The following is a 27,291-nucleotide window of genomic DNA, read 5'->3' as shown; positions in this document are numbered from 1 at the left end:
GTGTCCAGATTGGAGTTGTATCTCTACACTCCCTAGTCCTCTAACCTCGACACTTTACTAACTGTAGCTACCTTACAGGGATAGTGTGAGAATTAAAATAAGAAACGTTGTGTTTAGTACAGTACCAGGCACACAGAAAGAGCTCAAAAGGCCTATTATTAGCACGTTACTGCTCACCCTCCAGAGGCCCACATCAAGCCGGCCACAAAACAAACTGCAAAAGTAAAAGCTGGAGCCGAAACATACGATTCCAAGCGCTCTTCTCAAGCCACTGGAAACCCAAGGGGCGCCCTGCGTCGGTCGTGCGCACCTTTTCGGGACGAAAGCCAAGAAGCCAGCACGTATAGGCTACCACACCTAATAATGATGAGGCCCGGGTTGAGACTGGTCCGCTCCCACACCGCTGCCCGGAGATCCCACCCAGCTACAGTCCCAGCGCTCCCGGACTCCGCAGGCCGCGCCCCCGGGCGCCACGCCCATCCTTGGCCCCACCTGTACACCCTCCCGGAGTTACCAAACCCTCGCCTCTCACTAGGCAACCGAATTGCCGCGAGGACCGGAAGAGGAAGGAGAGGTGTTGAGCCGGGAGCGGAGAGGCGGGCGTACGCAGCCTCCCTCGGCTTAGCTCACTATGGGGCATCCAGAGCGTCCTGGTCGCCATGAAAACAGGCCACACCCCCGCGAGCTCACACCGTGGTTCGCAAGTGCGCAGGCGCGCGCGGCCTTCCGCGCATGAGCAGTGCTGCTCAGAGCCCGCCAGCCACGGTCTCGGGCGCCAGCTACGCCGCTGCCGCTGTCACTATGGCCCATTACAAAGTGAGGGGGCGCGGCGTGGGGGGGCGTGCGGGCGGTAGCCAGCCGCTGGTCGGCTCCGGGTGGGAATGGGGGTGCGCGCGCAGGTTTTGGGGGCCTGCGGCAGCGAGGCGGAGGCGGGGTTGCCGGACTCCCAGCGCCTTCTTCCTGCTCTGGCCCCTGGGCTTCGGCTACTGACCCGCCGTGTCTCCTCAGGCCGCCGACTCGAAGCGGGAGCAGTTCCGGAGGTACTTGGAGAAGTCGGGGGTGCTGGACACGCTGACCAAGGGTGAGCATGGGCTAGGAGAGGGTTCCTCGTGTCCACGTCGTGCTCCTCGGCGCTGCGTCCCTGTCGGGCCAAGGCGTGGGAAAGGAGGGAGAACAGGTGGGACCTGTCTGGGGTCCAGCAAGGTGGGCCTCGGGGTCCAGTAGGGACTGGCGCACGTCTGGCTGCTGGCTGTCGGACGCCGCTCGAGTGGGATAGCCTTGCTCACGCTACCACCCTCCGGGCGGGGAGTGAAACTCCTGCAGCTGTTGCAAAGTCCCTCCAACTTCCGTTGCTTTGCCTCGAGTGGCCGCAGCGAGTATGTTTGATAAAGACCTTGAGATCCTAACTCCTCCCTCCTTACAGTTTTTGCGGACCCCAAATTACGAAAAGAAGCATTTTCCTTCGAAAAAGGGGCAAGTGGGAAAATTAACCAGATTTCAAAGCTGTCTATGAAATAACTAAATGAACTCAGTCCCCAAAGTAGGCGATTCATAGTAAATTTGGCTGTGGTTTTTCAATCCCGGTTTCGTAGGCTATACCAATTCCTACTTTGTGCAGATTTCGTAAGTAGGATTACAGTTTAAAGAGCTTGAGGACATAAAAATGGTTATATTGTTTTCACTTTTTAAAATAGAAGCTATTACACTGTATCTGTTTCTGGGAGGGGGGTTCAAGACCTAAGATGAGTAAGGAGCTTGAAACTAGAGAGTTCCAAGAGGTGGTTGGGGGTACTACTTATTTCATTAGCTCAGCAATAATGTGAATGCCTGCTATGCATCATTCAACTCATTGGCTAGAACTTGCAAGGGTGTAGAACAGAAGAGCTGTCAGGGATAACGACGTGGGTCCACACGAGAGGTGTCTGGGAAAGAAAGAATTTGGTAACTGCTCTTTGGCCAGAAGCAAAGGTTAGGAGACAATTCTGGGAGAATAACAACTTTGGGTCTTAGCAGAAAGCAGGGCTTTTAATTCCCATGCATGGGCTGGTAATTTTGAATTGCTGCCTACGTTAGATTCAGGTACCAGTTTCCCTATCTCGTTGCAATTACACTTCAGCAAACATACAGGAGTACCTATGAAAGTGCTATGCTCTGTCCTCTCTTGAAGTGTCATAAATGCTTGAAATTTCATTGACCCCCCCCCTTTAAAAAATTCTGTGGGTTCATTTCTTTCATTTATTTAACCATTTTATTCAAGTCTCTGTTCTAGACACTGGGGATACAGCAGTGGAAAAAAATGTCCCTGCTCTAAATGAGCTTATATTCTAGTTGGGGGAGACCTAATAAATAAATACATAGTGCCAGCCAGTGTCAAGTAGTATGAATAAGAAACATAGCAAAGGAGGGGCGCTTGGCTGGCTCAGTTGGTTGAGTATCCGACTCTTGATTATGGCTCAAGTTGTGATCCCAGGGTTGTGGGATCGAGCCCTGTGTTGGGCTCTATGCTGAGTGTGAAGCCTGCTTGATTCCCACCCCCACCCCCCGGTTCCTGCCTGTATTCTCTCTCTAAACAAAACACCAAACCAACCAACCAACCAACCAACCAACCAACCAACCAACCAGCAAAGGGGATAAAGAGCTATGGATGTGCCATTTCATAAGAGGTGGTGGTTACTTCTCTCTCAAGAAGTAACATTTGAATAGAGACCTGAATGAAATGTGATGTTAAGAGTTCCAGGAAGTTCAAGGAGGCCGGAGTGGCTAGACAGAGTAAAAGAATGTGAAAAGGTAGAGAAGTGACCTTGGCAGGAGGTAACTGAAGATGTACAGCCTTGTGCCATACATGGATCTTCCTTCATGAGACTGGAAACCACTGAAGGCTTCTTTTCCCTTGCTCACATCCACTGGCATCTAACTCCTCAACCACTGCAGATTTCCAGTCTCCTAAATAATGCCCGACAACATAGTACCTACTGATGTGACGTATTTAAAATCTGATGTTTTTCAGCTTCAAACATATGTACTTTACACATATTTAATTTAGAATTTTTATCCGGCTTATTTCCAAGAGGATCTGAAATTGCTTCTAACATTAAAACACTATATGGCTAAAGATAAAGATAAGTCATTTGGAAAAAGAGGCATTTGAGCTATTTTGAGTACCATTTCAACCTCTAAAAATCCCGGCTGCTAAGGCAAAAAAGGGAAACGCGGGGTATGGCATGCTTCTTGTCTGATTAAAAGGAAGTATATTTCATCTATAGAAAAGCACAGGAAACTTGCTATTTACATTATGTTCTGTAATTATCAACCTTGTAGTACCACTGACCAATTTAGAAGCTGAAAGAAACGGGGTGGGGAACAAGAGGTAGAAAAGGTAAGAGTATTCATGTCTTAAAAGTTAGTTGGCACAGATCGGTGGAAATCAGTGGAAGAAAAAAACAAGTTTGAGTATGTTATTTAAAGAAAAACACTTAGGGGCACCTGGGTGGCGCAGTCGGTTAAGCGTCTGACTTCAGCCAGGTCACGATCTCGCGGTCCGTGAGTTCAAGCCCCGTGTCGGGCTCTGGGCTGATGGCTCAGAGCCTGGAGCCTGTTTCCGATTCTGTGTCTCCCTCTCTCTCTGCCTCTCCCCTGTTCATGCTCTGTCTCTCTCTGTCCCCAAAATAAATAAACGTTGAAAAAAAAATAAAAAAAAAATAAAGAAAAACACTGAGAAACGGGAACCCTCTTGCACTGTTGGTGGGAATGCAAACTGGTACAGCCACTCTGGAAAACAGTGTGGAGATTCCTCAAAAAATTAAAAATAGACCTACCCTATGACCCAGCAATAGCACTGCTAGGAATTTACCCAAGGGATACAGGAGTACTGATGCATAGGGGCACTTGTACCCCAATGTTTATAGCAGCACTCTCAACAATAGCCAAATTATGGAAAGAGCCTAAATGTCCATCAACTGATGAATGGATAAAAAAAATGTGGTTTATATACATAATGGAGTACTACGTGGCAATGAGAAAGAATGAAATATGGCCCTTTGTAGCAACACGGATGGAACTGGAGAGTGTTATGCTAAGTGAAATAAGCCATACAGAGAAAGACAGATACCATATGGTTTCACTCTTATGTGGATCCTGAGAAACTTAACAGAAACCCATGGGGGAGGGGAAGGAAAAAAAAAAAGAGGTTAGAGTGGGAGAGAGCCAAAGCATAAGAGACTCTTAAAAACTGAGAACAAACTGAGGGTTGATGGGGGTTGGGAGGGAGGGGAGGGTGGGTGATGGGTATTGAGGAGGGCACCTTTTGGGATGAGCACTGGGTGTTGTATGGAAACCAATTTGACAATAAACTTCATATATTGAAAAAAAAGAAAAAGTAAAGAGAAACACTGAAAGGAGGGGGGAGGAGAGGGTGGTGGTGATGTAGACATACCGACTTCTCAAAAAATAGTGTTGTAAGTACACTTAGAAGAGTAACTATCAGAACTCAGTGCTGGTTGTTAAGTCATTGCCATTTGATTTTTTCTGTCTATATTTTGATGAGTTATTAGAGCTAAAAAACTAAAAAGGAAGAGTGTTGTCTTACAACAGTTTCTTAACTTGGGGTCTAGAGATGCACATTTTTTTGTGTGTAGTTACATTTTTTTGGCTTTTGTCACTTTTCAGAGGGTTCTTTGCACACAAAAAAACCTTAACCACTGGTTTAGAGAGATTTATATCTGAGCAGTAAATCCTAGGAGGAATTTATTCAGTAGAAGATGAACAAGTCAGTGCTGATGTAAGCTTTTGGATATGAACTGAAGTATGTATTTTAATGTTGATTTAAGCATGTTGATTACTGGTGAAGTTTTTGGTTGGTGGTTATTTAGCATGTTGTGTATGAAACTATCCTTGAAGCATATTTTCAATTCAAAGCTTCTTCCAGTAATTATCATAGCCCTGTTGATTCTCTCCAAAAATTTTCTCAAATTTATCTTTGTTTTCACCCCTCCATCACTCTAGTGCAGGTTACTATCTTTTTCAGCTGAATTACCACATCTGCCTCTTAAACTGCTCCTCCTGCCTTTATCCTTGTCCCACCCTGGATCTTCCACACAGCAGTCAAGAGTGATCCTGTCACTCTCCTGCTTAAAACTGTTTAATTATATGCCTGTTGTTCTTAGGATCAAAGTCCAACTGAACTTGCAGGATCTTCCCTGGTCGGCCTCCTGACCACCTTGCCAGCTTCCTTTCCTGCCACATTGTTCACAGCTCCATCTAGCCATACTTGAATTTTCAGTTCCTCAATATGTGTTCTCTTGCTCTCCCCACCCCCTCACCTTCCCATTTTATCTGAAACCCTCATAGCCCAGGTCTCTGGTCTTACTTCCCCTTGTTAGGATGCCTTCCTTGGTGCCCTAGGCTGAGTTAGGTGTTTTTCCAATGTGCTCCCATAATCCATCATCCTGTATTGACACTTGATGCTTCTTCTTTTTTTTTTTTTTGGTTTAGTCCTTTGCTTATCTTCTGCACTAGAGTATAAATTTGTTGAGAACAGGGAGGTTATCTGCTGTGTGTGCCATGGCATGGCAGTCCTACCAATGTGCTTGGCGTATAATAGGCACTTAATACTTACTGGGCTGTGGAATATAATTTCAGTCATTCAAATTTAAGACTTTAATTATTGCTTTTTCTGCTTTTTGATTTGCAGTATTGGTAGCCTTATATGAAGAACCAGAGAAACCTAATAGTGCTTTGGAGTATCCTTTTCATCTTTCAAGTCAGAAAAAGGACTTATTTTTGGAACTCTTATTTTTTCACGTAGATACTATTTAAAATATTTTTGATGATTGAAAAAGTTACTTTCTGTTAAGTTTTGCGATGATGATCTCTGGGTAAATGCTGGTGGTAAGATGCGGTGACTGTGATCAGAGACATTGATACTACTCTGAGCTATTTCATTAGTTTCATTCAGCTCAAGTAAATTCTTAACTTTGATATTAGTTTTTTAAAGCATCACTTAGGAGCTGCTACCCCAGAAAATCCAGAAATAGAGCTGCTTCGCCTAGAATTGGCAGAAATGAAAGAGAAATATGAAGCTATTGTAGAAGAAAATAAAAAACTGAAAACAAAGGTAAATGTTTTAAAAGAATTCATGTTAAAAATAATTTCACCTTTAATGATTATAAGATCAGAACCTCACTAAAATGGATAGTAGGGGAGGGAGGAGGAGAAATAATCTCAATTAACTGCAAGGCTGAACTGATGCCCTATCGAGAAAACCACAGACAGACTGTAAATAGGACAAGCAAAGTGTAGTCAAGAAGAGGTTCTTGGGAACCTGCATCAAGAAAAACTTGAGAACATTGGTTAATGCTGCTTATGAGTAAATGGAAATTTTGGGGAATCATAAGCAGTTGATGTAAGTAGGTCAGTGTAGGGTCACTGCTTTGTGAAAGGCACCTCTTACAGTTGTGTAGTGTGCAATGTGCACAGTCGTATTGTGGTGGCTCTGTAATGTGTTAATTTGTTTGCACTGAGTTTTGTCTATTGCTCAAGTTTTTTCTTTGTTTAAATTCCTGTGAGAATCTTCATAAGCTTCAAATTAGTCATCTCTGAGCCTTTGAGGTTTTACCACATTCTGAATCACATAACTTATTTTACATTAGGCAGTTCTCATAATGTGATTTATCTTCTCAACAACCTTGCGAAATAAGTGAGATAGGGACACAGACCATTTTGTAGGTGAGGGAACTAAAGCACAGCGAAGTCTCTCTTCTCGCATCTGACAGCTAATTCGAATAATCTCAATCTCAGCCTAGTGTTCTTGCAGAGAACCAGTTTAGCATAATAGAAAATGCAGTACCTTAAATTATTCAAGATTCCACAGCACAAATACCAGTTAACTTCTTGGTTAAGTTAGACCTTTTAAGTCAGACATGAGCTGCTTTTCATTGACTAGCTAGATTAATATATGTTACATTATTCTTTTTTTTTTTTTTGCTTTTTGAGAGAAAGCTCAGTAAAACTTTGGTAAAGACGAAGAAAGTACCTTATCAGAAGGCACAACATCTTTGGGAAGATACAGATAGGTTGTTGCCTATCAAGTATTTGAGCAGTGCGGTATGAACTGGAATTCAGTTTTGGGTTCCCAGTAATTTTAAAGGTTTATACGAAAAAGAGTTTTCCTCAGACCTGATTGCATTAAATCTTAAAGTGTATTAATTTTAAGTGGCTTAAAGAGAGTAGAATATTCTTATAAAGTTACTGATTCAGTAATTAAGTTGAATATAATAGTTAACTTGTTTTGTTATTATGAAGTTTTTTACCCAATTTAGAATAAGATTCACCTAAACTCCTCTGTCTTTGCCCTATAGCTTGCTCAGTATGAACCACCTCAGGAGGAGAAGCGTGCTGAATAGGAATCTTCTCAATTGAAAAGACACTGACAAAATGGTTTTGTATGACTTGAATAGTTTGTATAGTATAATCTTTTCTGAACAGATGCTATAGAACTCTTTTAATATGTTGAATTCACCTACCACACTTTAACTGTTATAAACACGTATACTTAGAATCACCAATAAAAACTCAATATAACTTTCTTTGGGTCTTAAAAGCAGGAGAATCCAAAGTGAATCCTGAAAAAAAATCTAAACACAGCCATCTAATTCATTACCTTAAAAGACATTCTGTTTATTAGTCTGACTAGGAATGATGGTACTGGTGGTATTTTAGCCAAGGAAGTTCAGCATGGAGCTGTTCCTTGGTTTAGTTCAGGATATGAGCACAGGTACCTTCATTCTTTAAAATGAAGCCGACACTGTTGTTTATATCCTCTGTAGGCAGCTGGAAAGATGTGTGTGACAGAAGATGCTTTTGCACGGGTTCCCATGAATCTTCTGCTCTTGTTTATATAACGTGGAACAAATAACTCTTCTTTGCCACCACTCTGCCTTAGATAACTGTGTGTGTGCCAGTGTGAACTCTGACACCACGTGTCCTTCTATGCAATCATGCCCTACCTGATAACGTTGCCTTGCTTTGCTCTGTGCTTCAGTGGGTCCTAGCTGCACATTGGCCTGTGTTGTTTTTCGATTTGCCATACTAGCAGTTATCCTGACTGTAATTTATAATAACTTAAAGCAGGATCACACTGTTCCCCTGCCTTACTTGTTGCTTAGCTGAGCACAGAACAGAGGCAATCTAAAATTCTGGGTTCATGCACAAGCTGGGATAAGAAGGGGAATGAGCCATATATCGTGGAAAATTATAGTTTGCGGGTATAATTATACAGTGCTTTTTCCCCCTCAAAGTATTTTTCTAGCCTTGAATTCATTTTATCTTCATTATCCCTGTGAAGTAGGTAGGGCAAGTATGAGGGGAGGTTGGGTGCTGAATTTTTAGGCCAAAGACTGATATTAATACAAATTATTTACTAACTGTAGAACCTTGGGCACATCAGTCAACTGCTCTGAGATTCACTTTCCTCATATGTTAAATGAGAATAGTATCTGTGCTGCCTACCTCACAGGGTTGTTGTGAGGGTCAAATGGAATGTATGTGAAGATCTGTAAATGGTAAAGCACTATATTCTTGTTTGTTAGTCTTTTTCCTTTCTTTTAGAAGACCTACAATCAGGTGTTTCATTTTATTGGTCACTTATTTTCCTTATTGCTGACTGACATTATTAAGAATCCTGTTTCATATATTCTAACCCTATTGTTAGAGAACTCGTCTTTACGCTTTGGTCAAAACACACGTAGAAAACAAAGCGAACCGATGACAGCTGATTTAACTAGCAAGAGCGTCAGCACTTGCTGGAAACTGTGACCAGGCTAATTGTAAGGGCATTTTAATCAGTCATGTTGGCAAGAATGTGGCAATGGTCTGTCTCTTTTAGTCACAAGTTCGTTTTTGGAGGGGGGCCAGACACTACTGGAAGAACATTCACTGGAATTGGTTTATCTTTTACCAATTTGAGGGCCTCCTACATGCTCAGCAGTGGGCTGAGTGCTGGGTATTATAAAGATAAATGACTTGAAATTAGTTATAAGACATATACATAAGCAATTACAATGTGGGATAGGAAGTGCTGAGAATCATAATAATAAAACATGGCCCCATGGGGATTTTGGAAGGGAGGGAGACTTGGCTTCTTTAAGCAACTGGTATGACAGCCCCTTTGTGGAATACAGACAAGCAGGATTTTTTTTTTTTTCTGGCAGCCAACCCTCATTTGCTTTTTTCCCATGGGACTAGTATTAATATTTATGTAACTCAGGTTACTGTCTCTTGTACTATCCTTTTGGACAGAATGGCAACCTGTGGGTTGGTTAACTGCACTTTTACGGAGGGCGGGGGGGAGCTGACCTGCTTCAACTGCTGTACCAGTCAGTGCTATTTAAGAACTCAGAGTCAGCCTGGCCTCTGGAGATCTTCTTCATCATTTCTATCAAGGATCTGGATGAAGAGACTATACAAGAAGTTGCTCAGTGGAGTAGAAAAAGGATCTCATCCATTCAGTTCCTGCTGTACTTTAGCTGCCTTGTCCATACAATGTAGATTTCATATCTTGCCTACCTCACAGGGTTGTTGTAAGGTTCAAATTAAATATAATGGATGAAAAGTGCCTTGTAAATTGTAAAAGACTACACATGGGTTGCATGGTGTAATACCAAATCTGTAAATGCCACAAAGTTGGCTGGTTAGCGGACTATATTGAAACAAACTTGAAAAGAACAACTTGGAGTACCCAAAATTCTGGGCCTGCACCAACAAGCTGAAATGTCAAGTCTTATGTTTACGTTAAAAAAAAAAATGCAGTAATACAAGTCTAGGCACTAGGATTGCTGACAAAATACTAGTTCCAGTGATTATCAGTATGAGCCACATATACTCTAGATACATATATTAAAAAAATCCATTCCGTAAAGCATAATAGAAGTATTGTCCAGATGCTAAACAGTCATCCTGACGGCTGTATTGGTCATTTTGCATTGTGGGTGCCAGACATTTGGTAGATGTTGACAAGCTCACATGCATGTAAAAGACAGTGAGCGATCAATAGAGAGAGGGCTTTTGAAAATATAAGGTTGTGCTGCCCAGTATGGGAGCCGCTAGCCACATCTGGCAATTAAAGTTAAAAAAAAAAAAATTCAGTTCTTCACAGTAGCAACATTTCGAATGCTCAGGCCACACTGGCTTCTACATCGTTGCAGAACATTTCTATCCTCACAGAAAGTTCTATCGGACATCACCATAGAAGCGATGGTCGAAAGAACAGATTACGTTTTATGTGGGACAGAGAAGATTTAGTGGATAATGAAGACTGCAATCTAATATTTGAAGGGCTGTCATGAAAAAGATGAAGACTACTCCTGTGATCCATTTTAAGCTCCAAGGAGTGTGATTTTTGGTCTGAATAGGAGACTTTCAGACAAAATCCTACCTCAGTGGAAGCGGCTGCCTTTTGAGATAGTGAACTCTCCTCCCTTGGAACTATTGAGGTGCATGTTGCATTATCAACAGCCACAGGTGTCATAGGGTGGATTCTCTTTAGGCGAGAGATTGGACTAGATGACTTCTAAGGATGTGTCTGTCCTACCTTCCACTTACAGATTCAGACGTAGCCAAGTCCCAGGCTTACAAGAACATGCTTTCCTTTCACAATCTAGAAGTTCGTTTCTTTGGAAATTCAGTGCCACCACCACCACCTCCATTTTAAGAGGATCTTGGTTCGTCAAATTTCCAATTCTAACTCCTGACAAGGATGAAAAATCCTCTAGCTATCTCAAACGTATTTGGTGAAAGCATTGGCTTTAATTTGCTTTCATTATTCATTCCTTTGGTTTGTGAACTGAAGGTCATAGAAGATGCAATGTTCTATTGGGGGCGGGGGTAAATTACATGAAAAGTAGACTGACTAGGTGGGAAGGAGGGAAAATTGAGTCCTATTGAGTTTAAAGTGGTGGTGGTATCCACTGTCTGTTTTGCTGAAGGAGGATAAGCAGTTCTAGCTTGGCTGCATTTGCTCTCCTCTCAGGGTCCCGCTACCTGCTAGAAGGAACTGCATCACACCCATGGCTCTGCCTTTGGTTGAGGCTTTACCCTCACTCAGACTGGCTCCTCCTCCCTACCTACCAGATCCATCCATCTAGACCTGCTGAGACACCACCTCCTTACAGACTTTCTCACCCTCCCAACTCCCGAACATTGTTATCTTCACCTTTGACCTTTCCATTTCATACCTCGTACCGAAGCTACTTACGCAGAGATCCGATCTCTATCAATCTTCGAGCAACTTGAGGGCGGGCAGGGTCCGAGTCGGTTTCAGTTTTGTGTCCCTTGTCCCCCCAGGGCATCGCGGGCATCAATAAATACTGGTCGGGCGAGTACCATTGTAGGAGCACAACTAGTTCTTCCCCCAAATGCCCAGAGAGCATCTCCCGTTGCGATGGCCTCCAGAGCTCCTAAGAAGGCAGGGGAGCGGCGAGGAGTACCGCGCGTGGCTGGGCAGGACCGGGGTGCTCGCTAGGGCGGAGGGCAGAGGGCTCGGCCGGCCGGGCCACCCTCCTCGTGACTCCTCCTCCCCCCTCCACGGCTCCAAGTCAGGTGATTCCGGGCACGTGACGGGCACCACCTACCCTGCTGCTCCCGAGTGGCAGCTCGGGCGGCCAATGAGGGGCTGGGTCTCGGCGCGGAGCCTATGAGAGCCGGGTTCCAGGGGGCGGGCCGCGCGGCGGTGGCGGCTGCCGGGGGCGGCGGCGGCGGCGGACTGGGGAGGCGGCGGCCTGGCTTGGCCTGGCCTGGCCTGTCAGGGCGCGGGCGGCGGCGGCTCCAGCACCATGTCCCTGCAGTACGGGGCGGAGGAGACGCCCCTGGCCGGCAGTTACGGCGCGGCGGATTCGTTCCCGAAGGACTTCGGCTACGGCGTGGAGGAGGAGGAAGAGGAGGCGGCAGCCGCGGCCGGTGGGGTTGGGGCGGGGGCCGGCGGAGGCTGTGGCCCGGGGGGCGCTGACAGCTCCAAGCCGAGGATTCTGCTCATGGGACTCCGGCGCAGCGGCAAGTCCTCCATCCAGAAGGTGAGTGGGGCCGCGCCGGGTCCCCCAGGCCTCTCTCCCCCTCCGGGGGCGGGTGGCCGCCGGGGGGGGTGGGGGGCCCCGAGGAGGGCGGCGGCCGGGCTGGCCGGTAGGGCTACCACCGCGCGTTTTCTGTCTTCTGGGGAGGGGCCAGAGGCACGGCCGCGGAGGACCCGACTGGGAGTACAAGACAAAGTACAGTGAGGGAGAGGGTACCGAAAGCGAGACTGGCTGTAAGGAGGCAGGTGCCACCACCCGGGATCTCCGCCCCCTGGGACCCAGCCCCTGAGTGCTTTTCCGAAACTGGGACGTACACTCTGGTCCCAACTTGGAGAACTTGTCCGACTCCCTCCCCTACCCGGTTTTTGTGTATTCCTCTCACTTCAGGTGGCCTGAGTTTGCAGGGCTTCCCAGGTGAGCCCCAGGGAGCAGCGTCTGGAAGAGCTGTGACTAAGTCACTGGCCATTTTAATGCTTGCTCTTCTTACTACTATGAAGGAGAATTTAACTTTCCTGGGGCTCGGGGGCTGTTATTCCCCCAATTTTAGTGCTGGTGGCCAGGCGAGTGTAGTTACTCGTGAAGTCCTCCCGTATGTGTGCCGTTACAAAAATCTTCTGAGACCTCGAGAGTATTTGCAGACCTAGGTCAGCCCATTTGCTTTCACTTCGGGTCTGCCAGGAACAGATGGAGGGCTAGACCCTTCTTAGTAAGGGGGAAATTGAGGCAAGATTGACCACCTCCCCTAGCCACCCCCCCCCCCCCACACACACAACACACAAGTGAGCTGGTATTAAAACGCCAGATACCCTGTCTGTTGCCCTTTCCAGTCTGTTGCAAAGGTCTGTCCACAATAAATCTGTGATATTTTGTAAACGTGATGGCTTTAAAAAGTAGCCTTCTTCCGAAATTACTGGATTACTGTGTTGTGTTTACTTCCCAATTGACTGGATTGCTGGGTTTTATTTATCATCTCACTTATTGTAGCAAAATTTGAGTGCATTTATGGTAGGGCTTTAGCAAACTGCATTTCATTCTTCTCAGTTGTTACTCATTGACTAGACCTTGGGAGTAACCACCTATTTTCCTTTTCTAGAAAGTGACAGGGACAAATTAGCTTTATGTTAGAATTGTATGGATTGTGATTATCCTGATTCTCAATCATTACCTTTACTATTTCTTCTTTCATGGGAGCTGTTTTTCCTTGTCACCTCCCCTCCCCCCATGTATCACTATTTCCCCCCATATATCACTTTCTACTTAGTATAATTACTGTCTGTTTTATTTCTTCCACAAGACTGCAAACTCAGTGAAGACAGAGTCTAGTCAGTTACGTTTCTAATGATTTCCCAGAGCCTGATATAGGCATCCCAGTAAGTTTTCAATGAACAAAATTCTTAAACTTTAGCTGTAAGTTTTTGTAATCTTAAAGCAGATTTTGGGGGCGCCTGGGTGGCGCAGTCGGTTAAGCATCCGACTTCAGCCAGGTCACGATCTCGCGGTCCGTGAGTTCGAGCCCCGCGTCGGGCTCTGGGCTGATGGCTCAGAGCCTGGAGCCTGTTTCCGGTTCTGTGTCTCCCTCTCTCTCTGCCCCTCCCCCGTTCATGCTCTGTCTCTCTCTGTCCCAAAAATAAATAAACGTTGAAAGCAGATTTTGGCAGAATTAATAAGTTTAACAGAAAACAAAATTAACACGAGAGACATGGCTACAACTAGGATTGAATATGGCACAGAGAAAATAGCAGAAAAGTTTAGCTCCAAAATAGGCCTGATGGAAAGTAATTTGGTGTCTTCTCATCTCTCAGAAGCCAAAGGGTAGTGAGTACCGATGGATACACCATTCACTTTTTTATCTCTTTAAACATTTTTGCTGTAGGATCACGTTTTTTATATGTGAATTCAGAGTGGAACTTTGACCTTGAAATACAAAGTTGAATAGTTATAAAATTATCTTCTTTCTTTTAACAGGTGGTGTTTCATAAAATGTCACCCAACGAGACCCTCTTTTTGGAAAGTACCAACAAGATCTATAAAGATGACATTTCCAATAGCTCCTTTGTGAATTTCCAGATCTGGGATTTTCCTGGGCAAATGGACTTTTTTGACCCAACTTTTGACTACGAGATGATCTTCAGGGGAACCGGAGCGTTGATATATGTCATTGATGCACAGGTAGTTAGGAATAATGATGTTTACTTCTTTTTTCTGCTGTCAAAAGATGTAGAAACAAAGGAAAGTTGTTTATCTTCTTTTATCATGTGCTTCTTGCTGCTTATTTCTTTGCCTGTAGAAGTCTTTGCGGTCTGAGAGATGCAGCCACAGAGGTGTGTTGGGAGCAGGCATGCCATTGTGCGAGTGCAGAATAAGAGATGACTAGGAGATAGTGGCTTATTTATTATCTTTGAGTTCCAGTTAATGAGCAGGTTTCCACTTTTATTTGCTAGTAGTGGATATTGCTGTACTTCATTAACTATTATAATAGTGATGCCACTTGCTGGAAAAATCTCCTCTTTGCCCTTAATATAAGGAGGACGAGGAGAACTGAGTAAATATTAAAGTGACCGGTTTCCTTGGCTGTCCAAATTGGGTTTAGCTCAACAAGCATTTATTGAGGGCCTAGCATGTGAAAGGCACTGAGAAGGATGGGACATGTCCCTGTCCTTAAGAAGCTTACTTTATATAAGCTTAAACATCAGTCGGGAATGCTTTCTGAGTGACAGGCTCTGTAATGGATGCTTCCACATACCTGGTCCAGTTTAATTTATTCTTCACGATACCGTGAGATAGGTATGGTAAGGCCAATTTTTATGAAGAAAACTCAGATCACAAGTTTAAGCAACCTGCTTAAAGTCACACATCTAATAAATGGCAGAGCTGGGATTACTTTTAAAAAATTCTCTTGGGAAGACATGTCCATTTCCTTATATTACCAATATTTAAAAATTGCAAGCTTTAACTTGGTAATTACATTTTTTATCTGGAGAGATTAAAGATTTAGAGAGATTAAAGTATGTTAGTGTATTTGAATGTTTTGAGTTAGTGTATTTGAATAATTAGGATAATATATTTTCTATGGTTGGGGAAAGAGGTGGTTTGAGGCTTTCTTAACTCGTTACTGACTTTTACAAGATTTCTTTTTAAAAAAATATTTTGTTCTGACTTACAGGATGACTACATGGAGGCTTTAACAAGACTTCACATTACTGTTTCTAAAGCCTACAAAGTTAACCCAGACATGAATTTTGAGGTTTTTATTCACAAAGTTGATGGTCTGTCTGATGATCACAAAATAGAAACACAGAGGGACATTCATCAAAGGGCCAATGATGACCTTGCAGATGCTGGGCTAGAAAAACTCCACCTTAGGTAACAACATGTGTGTTTGATATGAGAGCCCTGAAAAATGTGTAAATGTATTCCCATCTCTGTCATTACAAACACGTAGTTTTCTGTTACTGGTATATCCTTCCCAAAGCTGTAATGTTCTTGATCTCTTCTATGTCAAATTCAGTTTTGGGAGCCTGATGTTATTGAGAAGTTACTTTCCCGGTTTTTTGCATTTTCCTGGAGATTGAAGTCATGTTAAGTGTTTTCGTTGGTGCTTGTAGAAATTCATCTCAAGAGACTGGGATCAGCCTGTTTCCTCATGGCATAAATCTGCTTTGGGACTTCCCTCTCTTGGTTTCATCTTTTTTTTTCTTTTCTTTCTTTTTGCCTTCATTCAAAGACTCTCTGTCACATTTGTTGTAGAACTCTGTAGCTTGATTCTTCACAGTATGTATGTATGTATATATATATATATATATATATATATATATATTTTTTTTTTTTTTTTTTTCCTTCCCTGGTAGGAAGGGTCTTTTAAAGAGGATATGGTTTCAAATCTGGACTCTAATGTATCTTTTGTATGTTTTTAAAACCAGTTTATGCTTTTATGAATCTCTAAAGCTTGGGTTAGGTGAGTTTAGTCTATAAATCTGTTTAGGGCTCCTGTTAAGTTTAAAGAACTGATTCATAGTTAAATGTAATTAAAAATTATTACTTAAAAAAACACCTACTAGATAGGATTGATGGTTTATGTGCTTGTCTTCTGAAAGTATATGAGGAATATTCTATATTTTGTAATTTTTTGGTGGCATAGGTAGATACGAGTGATAAAAAGTACCCAAGAAAATGTTCTCTTGATGATGTAAAAGCTTAAAGAGGAAGCGGGGAGACACACGTGTAGCTATTTCCTTATCCCTGGTCTGTTACAGTGACTTCCTTATAGGCTCAAGCCAGTCCCCATCCCTATCCCTAATATTCCCTAGGGTCTCAGGCTCCAAGGTCTTTCAGTTATTTTTCTAGGAGGTCCTGTAGAAAAAAACCTCATTGGTCTATAGTTTGCCTGGATTAAAATTTTAAAATATTTATTAGTAAGTCACACTTAAAAAAATATTCAACATTTGTAAGAGAAAATGAAAATGCATCCCTATTAAATTCCTCAATCTTACTTGTTGGGAATCTACTATTAACAGTGGATTTTAGGCCGTGATTGTCCTGTGTTCCCTAGTGCCCATGGGAATTCTAATCTTTACACTACTTCTGTGTCCCTTTCTGGGGCAGCCCACCCCATTGGTACATGCCATCCCTTTCTCTAGTTCCTTATAGGGCCTTAGGCCTTGTTAACCTCTGTAGAATTTTGCATCTAGCTTTTGTTAATTACTAGCATACCTGCAGATTAGGCTTCATTTGATTTCCAGTTACTAGAAACTCAGCTTACTAAATGCCCTGTGTGTCTCAGGTTCTCCATGTCCCCATCTACCTCCAGGTGTCACAGACCTTGCAGGATCTTCTCACATTGCTAACCTTCTTGCCTACAGGAAACAATAAAATACTCTTTTGTCCTTAGTGCCTTTAGGGGCTCATCTTGGTCTCTCTCTTTCATTGCTCTAACATCTAAAGGCAAGCCCCATCTTGTGCAGGGTTAGGGTCCTAGGTCAGCTCCTTGAAAGTATTTTTAAGTTACCCGTAAAGTGTGAAATCCACAGTTCTGTGTTTCTGACTTTAATATAAGCTTGTAAATAAATAGAACAACTGTGTAATGAAAAGTATACTTCCTGACCTAAAAAGCAGGTGAAATTGTATTGTTTAAAATGTTAAAAAGCGTCTCTTTCTCACATGTGTTTTGTTAAATCTATAGATATTACTTCTCCGCTGTATGTCCTTTTAGGCTACCAGATTCCTGTTCCATTCTCAATAGGGCCCTAGCTCCTATCTTTCTAAATATGTTATTTATATAAATTCTAAGCATCAATTGTGTTCATTTGTGTATTGAACAAATATTTATGAGCACTGTTGAGGGCATTGGGGTTGTAGCTATGAGCAAGACTGTCAAATCTCTGTCCTCATGAAGCCCGCATCCTGATGAATAAGACAGCTCAAAAGTACTTACAAATAAGTGTATAGTGTAATTTTAGGTACTTAACAGTGCTATGAAGAAAATTAAATTAGGTGAAAGGGGTGCTGTTTTAGGTGGGGGGGGGGTGTCAGGAAAGAGCTTTCTGAGGAGATGACATTTTAGTAGAGACATGAATTACATTCTTATTTAATAAATGTCACCCTTCTCTGTCATCTCTTTTGGTTTTTATCTTGGTTTTTGTCAGTTATTAGCTTGAGAAATCAAGCTGTTTGGATCAGGTTGCAAAGAATTAGGTGAATATTCAGGTTTCTGCATCTGGAAATGCTTTTCTGGGTACTAGGGAATTGCCCTCTGTGTAAATGCAGTAACGGGATGGATGGTTACAAGCCAAGTGGGGAAGCTGCATTTGTGTAAAAAGGCTTTGTCTCAACTTCTTGAAATGAAATGATAAACTTAAAATTTTATATTTTATGATAATTGTCACTTTATTTTCCAAAATAATCAAACTGTGTTGTGTTTTTCAGCTTTTATTTGACTAGTATCTATGACCATTCAATATTTGAAGCCTTTAGTAAGGTGGTGCAGAAACTCATCCCACAACTGCCGACTTTGGAAAACCTATTAAATATCTTTATATCAGTAAGTGAGCTAATTCACTACAGTCTCTGATTCCATTTTCTTGAATATATTTGTGTTATCAACGTCTCCAAAAACTGGCTTGAATTAGTCTGAATCAGGCCGAAATACTAATGACACACTTAACATGTAAAATAAATCATAAGAACATTAAAAAAATGGCTTGAGTTATTTTCTGAGCACTTTAGTGCTCACCCTTTTGGTCTTAAAATGGACTAATGAAAAATTTCTTCATGATTTCTTAATAAAAAATCTTCATGAAAAAAATCATAATATCTGTTTCCTGCGTGAGGAGTAGTAACTGGAAAAGACTGGGTTTTGGGAATTTGACGCCTGCTTAATCTCTGCTTTATTGGAGGTCACATTGAAAAATTGATCTTTTCCTTTCCTTGCTAACTGTAATCTTAGTATCATATTTCACCTTTCTTATTTTGAGGATTCAGCTTGATAAAACAGGATATTCCTTCAATAAATTTAACATTCAACCTTTATATTTCCCAGACATTACTTTGAAGGACTCAGCATGTAGTGATCCCCAGTTCTTTTGGGCTTTGGGGTATGTTAGATATTGACATAATATTAATTCTTTTATGTTTTGCTAATTGCCACGGAAAGCCTTTCTGGTAGCAAGGTCATTCAAATCAGAGATTGATTATTGTAACAAGAAAGGATTATTGAAAATGTAGGATGGCTTGATTTTTGGAGGTTTTTTTTTTTTGTTAATTTTTTTGGTGGCGTCTTAGCAAATGATCCATTTAAGTAAAGGAGGAAGAAGAAACAGATTTAGTGCAATCAAGTTAGTAAATCAGAGCAGAGAAATAGTTCCACTTTTATTCCTTGGATAACAGAAGTGTCTCTGAACCAAATACCTTTTGATTTTTTGGTATGGGGTTGTACATTTAAAAATGTCCTTGTGTGTTAGTCATTCAGGATATTAGGTAAATTACAAATTTTGATTCTTAAAACTGACACTTGCCCAATTTTGTTTTTCCAAGAATTCAGGTATTGAAAAAGCTTTTCTCTTCGATGTTGTCAGCAAAATCTACATTGCAACAGACAGTTCACCTGTGGATATGCAATCTTATGAACTTTGCTGTGACATGATTGATGTTGTAATTGATGTATCTTGTATATATGGGTAAGTTACGTACATATTTTTGCCAGATCTCAGACAGATGGAAAACTACCTGTTCAGTTTGTCAGAGGGATTAATTTCTGAGGCTTCTAGCAGGTACTGTGTGGAGTGGAATTGTTCTGACCATAGTTCTTCAACTTGGAACATGATTTCTCTGTAGATGGACTGCTATGTCTTACTCCTTCAGAGAGGATGGATAAGAGCAGTCGAAAAGGTGTGCTAATGCCAGACTTCATTATCACTGAAAGTTTCTGCCATTATTTGGGGGCTTTGCACTGTATCTTCTCCCTTAGGGTCTTAGCTAGATCAAAAAAGTAGATTTATTTATTAAAAACATATGGAATAACAGACTAAGTCCTGGTTCCTAATTTAACTTCAGGCTTTGTGGGAATGAGGGATCCTTAATCTTTCATAGAGCTCAGAAACAGGAAATCAGAATTTTGGATGTCAGAAGGACTCGCAAATAGAACAATTTGACCCACACATCTACGTTTCCAAAATAAATGTCTAAAAAAGTGTGTGACTTTATAGAATAGTCCAGAGGATGAGTGAAAACTCTGGAGAATTACTGTTATTTCAAAAGCCAACAGCCTCTGTTGCTTATAATAGCCCTGATCCCCCTTACGTATTAACATCAGCACTCTCAAGGCACTTTCTGACGCTCTGACATTACCTTTGTTTTCTGGTACCTGTGTCCTTTATCTGTTCCTCTCTCCACCTGATCTGAACTCTTTTTTCATTGCTCTGTTCCTGCCCTTCACCTTGGTCTCTCAGCCTGATTTATCCGCGTCTTTCTCCAGCTGCCTCTGAGGAGGAGAATGCATTTCTCTTACCTGTTCTTTACCTGTCTTCTATTTCTATTTTCCACTGTTGTGCTTACAGGGTCTCCTTTGTTCTTTTTTTCCCCCATAGTAAAAATGTGATTTTTGTTTATTATATTATTCAGGAAAGTTACTTGTTCCCATTCTTAATTTTAAAAATGGACAAATAGAACATTTGCTTTTTCTTTAAAATAAAATTTCATAACCCCTTTTTTTATAATTTAAAAATCAAATTTAGTTGCAAAATTTTTTTTTCAAAGTACATTGTAAAATACATTATACATCATAAGGCATGTTATAAAAGAGAAAATCTCCATTATCATTCTTCATACAATCCATGCACGCACTTTGGTATGTTTTATTATTATATTTGCTTCCTACTTGACTCTTGATTTACATCTTTTGAAGGATAACTACCTATAATTCTGACAATTCTAGTAAAATAAAGTAGGTTTCAGACCTGAAGGCTCGCTTCGTAAGCGAGGATTAGGATTCCATGGTGCCTTTGACAGACTCTATTCATTTTAGTTTTTATACTTCCCTCCTTTTTTCCCCGATGGCAGCCCTCTATGTTGGGGCCTTTTTTAGTTTCATGCATCAGTGCAGATGAGTTATGACTGACGAAGATTTGAAACCTGTTGAATTCCATGTATCCTAGGTAAACAAGGTGATGGTGGAACACATGGGAATACTGCATCCTAGTCTGAGAACCGTATTTCTTAAATGAGAACCTCTGTTCCAGCATATTTAAGCCAGTAATTTTTCTCAAAAGACACTTGGGAAACTGGGTAGAAAGACTCGTCATTGTGCAAATTAAATGTGACAGAACACCTCGCTGGGAAAACCTGTAATGAATATTTTCTTTTAAAAACAGGTTAAAGGAAGATGGAAGTGGAAGTGCTTATGACAAAGAATCTATGGCAATTATCAAGCTGAATAATACAACTGTCCTTTATTTAAAGGAAGTGACTAAATTTTTGGCACTGGTCTGCATTCTTAGGGAAGAAAGTTTTGAACGAAAAGGTAATGGCATTTTAAAAGGTTGTTTTTATTGGAAGTTCTTTGTCCTCATTTGTTAGGCTCTTGAAATAAGGGAAAATAATATTGCAGTGTTAGAGGATTATCAGCTCAAACTGCTCTTGTCCCTTCCTTTCCATGTATAGTCCAGACTTTATCCTTCTTTTGATCTTTGATGTTGAATCAAGTGTTTAATTCCAGCCTTTCTTATTTGGGGTCCTTTTAATACATGTCCAAGTGCTTGTTGTTTGGCTTCCACCCGAGTCTGTGCACCGAGGTTTCTTTGGCAGGTTCCCAGGTCCCTTCCTGCTACGCACAGTGGCCTTTCTTCATTCTGTAGCCTCTTCAGCCTTCGGAAGCATATGGCCCTGCCAGTCCCTCCTTTCTGTAAGTTTTCCTCTCTGTGTGCTTCCCTAACGCTGAGCTCTCCAGGTTATTTTATGTATTTGTTTCTCTGACCACCTCTCAAGTTTCTTCCGGCCATTTTTCTCAGCCTGAGCATTCTTCAGAGCCAAGTCTTTCTGCTCGCTTCTTCACTTACTCTCCTGGCCAGCGCATCCAAGCCGTGGCTTCAGTTAATTTTCTCTATGTAGCTGATTGAGATATTCACATCTCCAGCTCTGACTTGGGCCCATATTCCAGTTCCACGTTTGGAGCTGTCAGTAAGACATTTTCACTTCATTTGACTATTATTGTACGTGGTGTCAAAACTGATGAATACTTTCACTTCTGTTTCATGACCCTCTTGGCTACCTACTTTTGTTACTAGTTATGACGGTTTTTGGTGTCCAAGCTCAGATATCTTGTAGTCAGGTAACTGTGTGGTGGCATTGCTGAAGGGGCCCTTGCACATCATTTCACAGAAGGTATTCTGTGTTCTCTTTTTTCTATTTTCCTGTACTGTTGACATTGAATTTTCACCCAATCTTACTATTTGTTTCTTGGGTTTCCTTTCTGTTTCTACTGTCAGTGACTCCAATCCAGGCCTGTGGTGCTGCAGTAAAGTCCTGTTTGAGGTTATGCACTTGGCATGTGTTTTCAGAGCTTTGGTATGTGTTGTCTTTTATTCCAAAGGCAGACTAGCTTTCAGAAAACGACTTTCATCATGTTGTTTGAGTCCTCATGGATCTATAATAGCTCTCTGCTGTTCACTGTAACAAGTCCCTGCTCCTTCTGCATTTTTAGTAGTAATTTAGTGTTGAATGAATGAATATCATTTCACTAATGTTACTAAACCACATCAGATACACAAAATTTTGGGGTAAAACAAAAACGTGTGTATTCACCGTTGAGCTTCAGAACTAAAACATGGTAGAGACATACTTGTCTTTTATGTATTTCTCGCTTGAAGTCTCCTTGGCACTATGTTGAATGTAGTATTTAGTTTTCCTATGTATGGTTTACTCTTTACTTTGTATCTTCCTTAACATAGAGCTTCGTATTGTGTATCTTTGTGTAAATGATGTAAAAATGTAAATGGTCTTCGGCAACTTGCTTGTTCTTTTCACTCAAGATCTTTTTTGAGATTTATTTGTATCGATAACATGTATGTTCAGTTCATTCATTTTCTCTCCACACCATACTATATGGATTGAATATACCACAGTTTATTTTCTTTTTGCTGGACATTTATTTTTAAAATCACATACAGTTTTGCAATACGCAGATGTGACAAATGACCACATTTGCCTTTGCACGTGTGGAGAATTTCTTTTAGGATGTATTTAGTAGTGGAGTTTATAGAGATGTGTTCATACAACCTCAGCTTTATTAAACATTGCCTTCCGAAGTAGCTTTACTAGTTTCACCCCTGGCAGTACTGTGTGGGTGGGAGTTCTTGTCACTTCATGTCCTTGATAATGCCTGTCAATCTGGTAGGTGTGAAATGGTATCTTATTTGGTTCTAATTTTTACCTTAATTACTAGTTAGGGCAGACATTTTCTTCGTGGCAAGTAGCTTTTATGCCAGTTCTTATAAGTTCTTCGTTTTTCTCCATTGTCATCTTAAAAAACAAAACCAAACAAAAAACAGCCAAACTTGGAAAAAAGGGGGTGCCTGACTGGCTCAGTCAGAAGAGCGTGTGACTCTTGATCTTGGGGTCATGAGTTGGAGCCCACATTGGGTGTAGAGATTACTTAAATAAAACTTCAAAAAAAAAGTTAAAAAACAACCACTTTTTGGTTATGGAAACTCAAATATATACAGAAGTAGAATAACACAGTGAATGTCCATGTGCCCATCTTCCTGCTTCCTGCTTTTCTGTTTATCCTACCAGCCAAATCATTATTATTTTTTACTCTTTTGTTGTGGAAACTGTCAAAAAAGTAGTGAAGATAACATAATGAACCCCTTTTATTTATCCCCCAGATTGGATGATTATCAAAATCATAGCCAATTGTACTTCATTTCTGTACTTCTTTCCCTACTGGATAATTTTGGAACAAACCTCTGGCTTGATCAAATAATTTTGTCTATACAGATTTCAGCAGGTGTCTCTAAGAGACAGTGTCCTTTTAAGAACCTAACAATGGGGCGCCTGGGTGGCGCAGTCGGTTAAGCATCCGACTTCAGCCAGGTCACGATCTCGCGGTCCGTGAGTTCGAGCCCCGCGTCAGGCTCTGGGCTGATGGCTCAGAGCCTGGAGCCTGCTTCCATTCTGTGTCTCCCCCTCTCTCTGCCCCTCCCCCGTTCATGCTCTGTCTCTCTCTGTCTCAAAAATAAATAAAACGTTAAAAAAAAAAAAAAGAACCTAACAGTAACATTAATAGACGTTAAAAAAAAAAATGAACGGTGGTTTCATAATATCACCAGATCTCTGGCTAGTGTTCAAGTCTCCCTGATTGTCAGTTTTTTACCATTTTCACAGAAGTCCATTTTAATGTAATTGAACTTATCAAAAACTTTTATAGTTTTTTTTTTTTTTTTTCCCTGAGTCTGAAAGACCTCCCAGATTTGGCTGTAATCTCCTTATTCATACTTGATTCCAGCTGCTTCCCAGTGAGAATTCTCTGTCCCTGTCTGCAGTCATGCCAGTGTCTTCCACCTGTGCTGTCTTCTCACTGCCAGCTCCCTGCTGGTTTTTTGGTGATATTGCCCCTCTTTCCTGCTTAATTAAGTCTTGCCTGTACCCCCAAAGTTCTACCTCCTCCCTGAGGCTTTTTCATTGGCTGCTTTTGCCCTGCACTGGGCTCTCCCTCCTTTAGACTTCTTTGACATTTATAGTCATTTTGACACCATATCATGTGTGTGTGTGTTCAGCAGTTTGTTTATTTTGAGAGAGGGTTGGGGAGGTACTGAGAGAGAAGTAGTAAATGTAGCGAGAGAGGGAATCCCAAGCAGGCTCTGCGTGGTCAGCACAAAGCCCGCTGCGGGGCTTGAACCCACAAACCATGAGATCGTGACCTGAGACGAAATCAAGAGTTGGACCCTCAACCAGCTGAGTCACCCAGGCGCCCCTGACACTGTGTTGTTTTGATTGGTTTCTTGTGTGGTTGTCTGTATGTCACACTGTCCTCAAGGGCATTGATGCTTCTTCTGACCTCTGTTCTTCTCACTGGCTCCTATTCTCAGCTCAAGGTCACCTCATGGTCCAGAATGGCTCCTGGAACTCTGTATTCCACACAATAAGGAGGAACAGGGCTGGGGAAAGAATGCATCCTTTTCCTTCTAAGGAGATTTCACAGAGGTCCCACATGCTTCCACTTATCTCAGTGGCCAGAATTGGTCATGTGGCCATACATAACTACAGGGAAGGCTGGGAAATGTAATGTTTTAGCTGAGCACCACTGTGCTCATCCAAAATTGGGTTTCTTTTACTAAGGAAGAATGGATTTTTGGTAGGTAACTGGCCATCTCTGTCACAAAAAGAACTGTTTGACCAAAATCTTGTTTGGAAACCATTCAGGAAACAGATGCAGAAGGCGCTGTCTTGCTGAGGAGCGGGTGGAGGCTGCCTGAGGCTCTGCCTGACGGGCCTCTCTGGTGCCTCCCAGACCCCAGGCCTCTCCCGAGCAGGGTGCCGGGTTGCCGTGCCGGGCCGTCCCCTTCAACCCTTCGTTGGCCACCCGAGAGACTTGTAAAAGGCAAAGCCTGATAATTTGAAAAATGTGTTACTTTCACTTTAGATTTTATTGTAAGCTTTCTTAGCACATTTACCTTCCTGGTTGTTTTATTTATTGACCTGCTTTATTCCCAGGCCCCAGAGGTAACGAGTGTTAACAGTTTGGGCACATGCTTTAGCATAGAAAATTCCTCATAAAATTCCCATGCTTTTTTTTTTTTTTTTTTTACATAACAATTATTTTCTTTTGTCGCTAAATATTTCCTAATGGATAATTTCACCATTGACGTTCAGAGGGCCTGATCTTCTTTTTCTCTCTTGCAGGTTTAATAGACTACAACTTCCACTGTTTCCGAAAAGCTATTCATGAGGTTTTTGAGGTGGGTGTGACTTCTCACAGGAGCTGTGGTCACCAGACCAGTGCCCCCAGCCTGAAAGCATTGGCACACAATGGCACGCCGCGAAATGCCATCTAGCCTGAATTCCAGCTGTCGGGGCTCTGTGCCAGCTTACTCTTCACTCCAGGGTCAGATGCCACGTGCTACAGGACATGGGAGTTGCCGCTTGTGGGAATCCTGGTGCCTGTCCCACTAGAGACGAGGGGTCGAGTTTCTCATTTGGATGAAAACCCCTTCAACCAGTGGTGTGCAGCTGAAGCTACTATTTCTTTTTTTTAAAAATGGCAAGAAAGAATTCTAAAGACCCCAGAACTCAAGTGTGTCATTCTCCTCTTTGGGGTCCTGTGTTAAGTAGTTGGGATATTTTGGACCTGGAGATAACACCACTTACCCATCCTTACCGGAGAATGTTGCTGTCAATTACCAGTTGGAAATAATAGAAAGAACTGAATTTTTATATGCTTCACTTAGGTTTTCATTTGAGTAGTCTCTAAAAATCCTGCCTTGCTTAAGTTCTAACACTGCCTCTCAGATTTCAAGTTTGGACGTTGCACACCTAAGACTTTTTAAATGCATTTGCTTGCTAACTCAGAAGACATATGGTCTGACCGCAGCAAAGGACATTCCTGTACTTGTTACCGAAGAAATGAGAAGGTTTTATGCTGCATCAGTTCTAGAGCAAGGCTCCACAGTGGCTGCTGCATTAGTTCTCTGGGGAGTGTTGAGGAAGAAACTTTAAGACAGAAGACAGATCTGCACCTGTGTTTTGGGTACCAGATACCTGGGTTCTTTCTCCTCCATTAGATAAGTGATCATGGTCGGTGTAACAATGGGAATTGAACAAATTTGTTTTCCCCACAAGCTCCTCCCAGGGGAGAAATTTCATCATGTCGTTGAAATACTTAGCTCACTTTTCTTTAAACTTGGTACCAGCCGCTACACACCTTTTGTTCTAAGCTGTTTAGATTCTTTAAGAATTGTTGTTTTGTTAACCATGAATGACCCTAAGGCACTGGTGGGCCGTCCACTGGGAGTCGGAGAGAGCACATGGCGCCACAACATGTGTCATTAAACATACTTTGTCTCCAGTATTCTGACACCAAGTGTCAACTGTGGTACTTTCTTCACTTAGGATATTAATTCGTAATTGTTTCTTTTTGTTGATGGTTGATACCCTGTCCGTTGATTTAAAGTTACACATTATTTTTACTCGACATGCCCAGTAGTCCTGTATCCAAAGCCACTGGACCACTTGAGTACATAAGTGCCACTGTTTAATGAAATATGTATATTCAGGTCTGTAAACCTAACAGTGTGACTTGAAGTGCTTCCTGCAGATGATTCTGACTGTTGAGTATTTACATGGACCATGGCGATATCCAAAAGAAAACGCTTTTATATTTATAGATTATTTCACTGAAGTATATAAAATGGGTATCAATAAATGTATTTACTCCAAAACCTGTTTTTTATTTTGCCTCAGCCACGAAGAGGGTGGGGTGATGGAGCGTTGGGTTGTCTCATTTTACCCATTTCTTTTGCTGCCACGTATGGTTGACATGCCATATGTTTTCGGATTTCAAGCTCTGTCCTGATGCAGGAATTTCATACCTGTGTCCAGACCTCTCTCCTGGCCCCTTTCTGCTTAGGGTGGGGAAGTCTAGGCCTCCGTGAACGTGGTATTTTGGTTGTGTTTCATACCAACAAATTTCTCTCCTGGTGGGGAGTATTCAGGGTTGGCACGACTGATGTGTTATATCTAAAGC

General features: G+C 42.0%; 2 protein-coding genes across 2 annotated transcripts; both read left to right on the top strand.

The window, feature by feature from the left end:
• Positions 1 to 726: 726 nt before the first annotated feature.
• LOC115520431 (MYC binding protein) lies at positions 727 to 9,607 on the top strand. The gene is made up of 5 exons (XM_030324768.1): positions 727 to 816; positions 1,009 to 1,081; positions 5,690 to 5,738; positions 5,983 to 6,112; positions 7,356 to 9,607. The coding sequence occupies exons 1-5, from the start codon at positions 733 to 735 to the stop codon at positions 7,398 to 7,400; spliced, it is 381 nt and encodes a 126-aa protein (XP_030180628.1). The 5' UTR covers positions 727 to 732; the 3' UTR covers positions 7,401 to 9,607.
• Positions 9,608 to 11,765: 2,158 nt separating this feature from the next.
• On the top strand, positions 11,766 to 26,986 carry RRAGC (Ras related GTP binding C). Its single transcript, XM_030325782.1, has 7 exons — positions 11,766 to 12,062; positions 14,025 to 14,228; positions 15,223 to 15,422; positions 17,982 to 18,096; positions 19,089 to 19,231; positions 20,924 to 21,072; positions 25,452 to 26,986. The coding sequence occupies exons 1-7, from the start codon at positions 11,826 to 11,828 to the stop codon at positions 25,601 to 25,603; spliced, it is 1,200 nt and encodes a 399-aa protein (XP_030181642.1). The 5' UTR covers positions 11,766 to 11,825; the 3' UTR covers positions 25,604 to 26,986.
• The last annotated feature ends 305 nt before the right edge of the window (positions 26,987 to 27,291 follow it).

The sequence above is a fragment of the Lynx canadensis genome, chromosome C1 (genome assembly GCF_007474595.2).
Source record: "Lynx canadensis isolate LIC74 chromosome C1, mLynCan4.pri.v2, whole genome shotgun sequence".
NCBI lineage: Eukaryota > Metazoa > Chordata > Mammalia > Carnivora > Felidae > Lynx > Lynx canadensis.
Note: the sequence above shows the minus strand (reverse complement) of the source record. Positions and strands in the feature narration are given on the sequence as shown.

Bases quoted from the DNA above. Each gene is read 5' to 3' on its own strand.
- LOC115520431 (XM_030324768.1), top strand. From the start codon at position 733: ATGAGCAGTGCTGCTCAGAGCCCGCCAGCCACGGTCTCGGGCGCCAGC. The intron at 5,739-5,982 runs GTATCCTTTTCA...CTTTGATATTAG, and splicing joins AAACCTAATAGTGCTTTGGA to TTTTTTAAAGCATCACTTAG. The intron at 6,113-7,355 runs GTAAATGTTTTA...TTTGCCCTATAG, and splicing joins ATAAAAAACTGAAAACAAAG to CTTGCTCAGTATGAACCACC.
- RRAGC (XM_030325782.1), top strand. From the start codon at position 11,826: ATGTCCCTGCAGTACGGGGCGGAGGAGACGCCCCTGGCCGGCAGTTAC. The intron at 18,097-19,088 runs GTAAGTGAGCTA...TGTTTTTCCAAG, and splicing joins TATTAAATATCTTTATATCA to AATTCAGGTATTGAAAAAGC. The intron at 21,073-25,451 runs GTAATGGCATTT...TCTCTCTTGCAG, and splicing joins AGAAAGTTTTGAACGAAAAG to GTTTAATAGACTACAACTTC.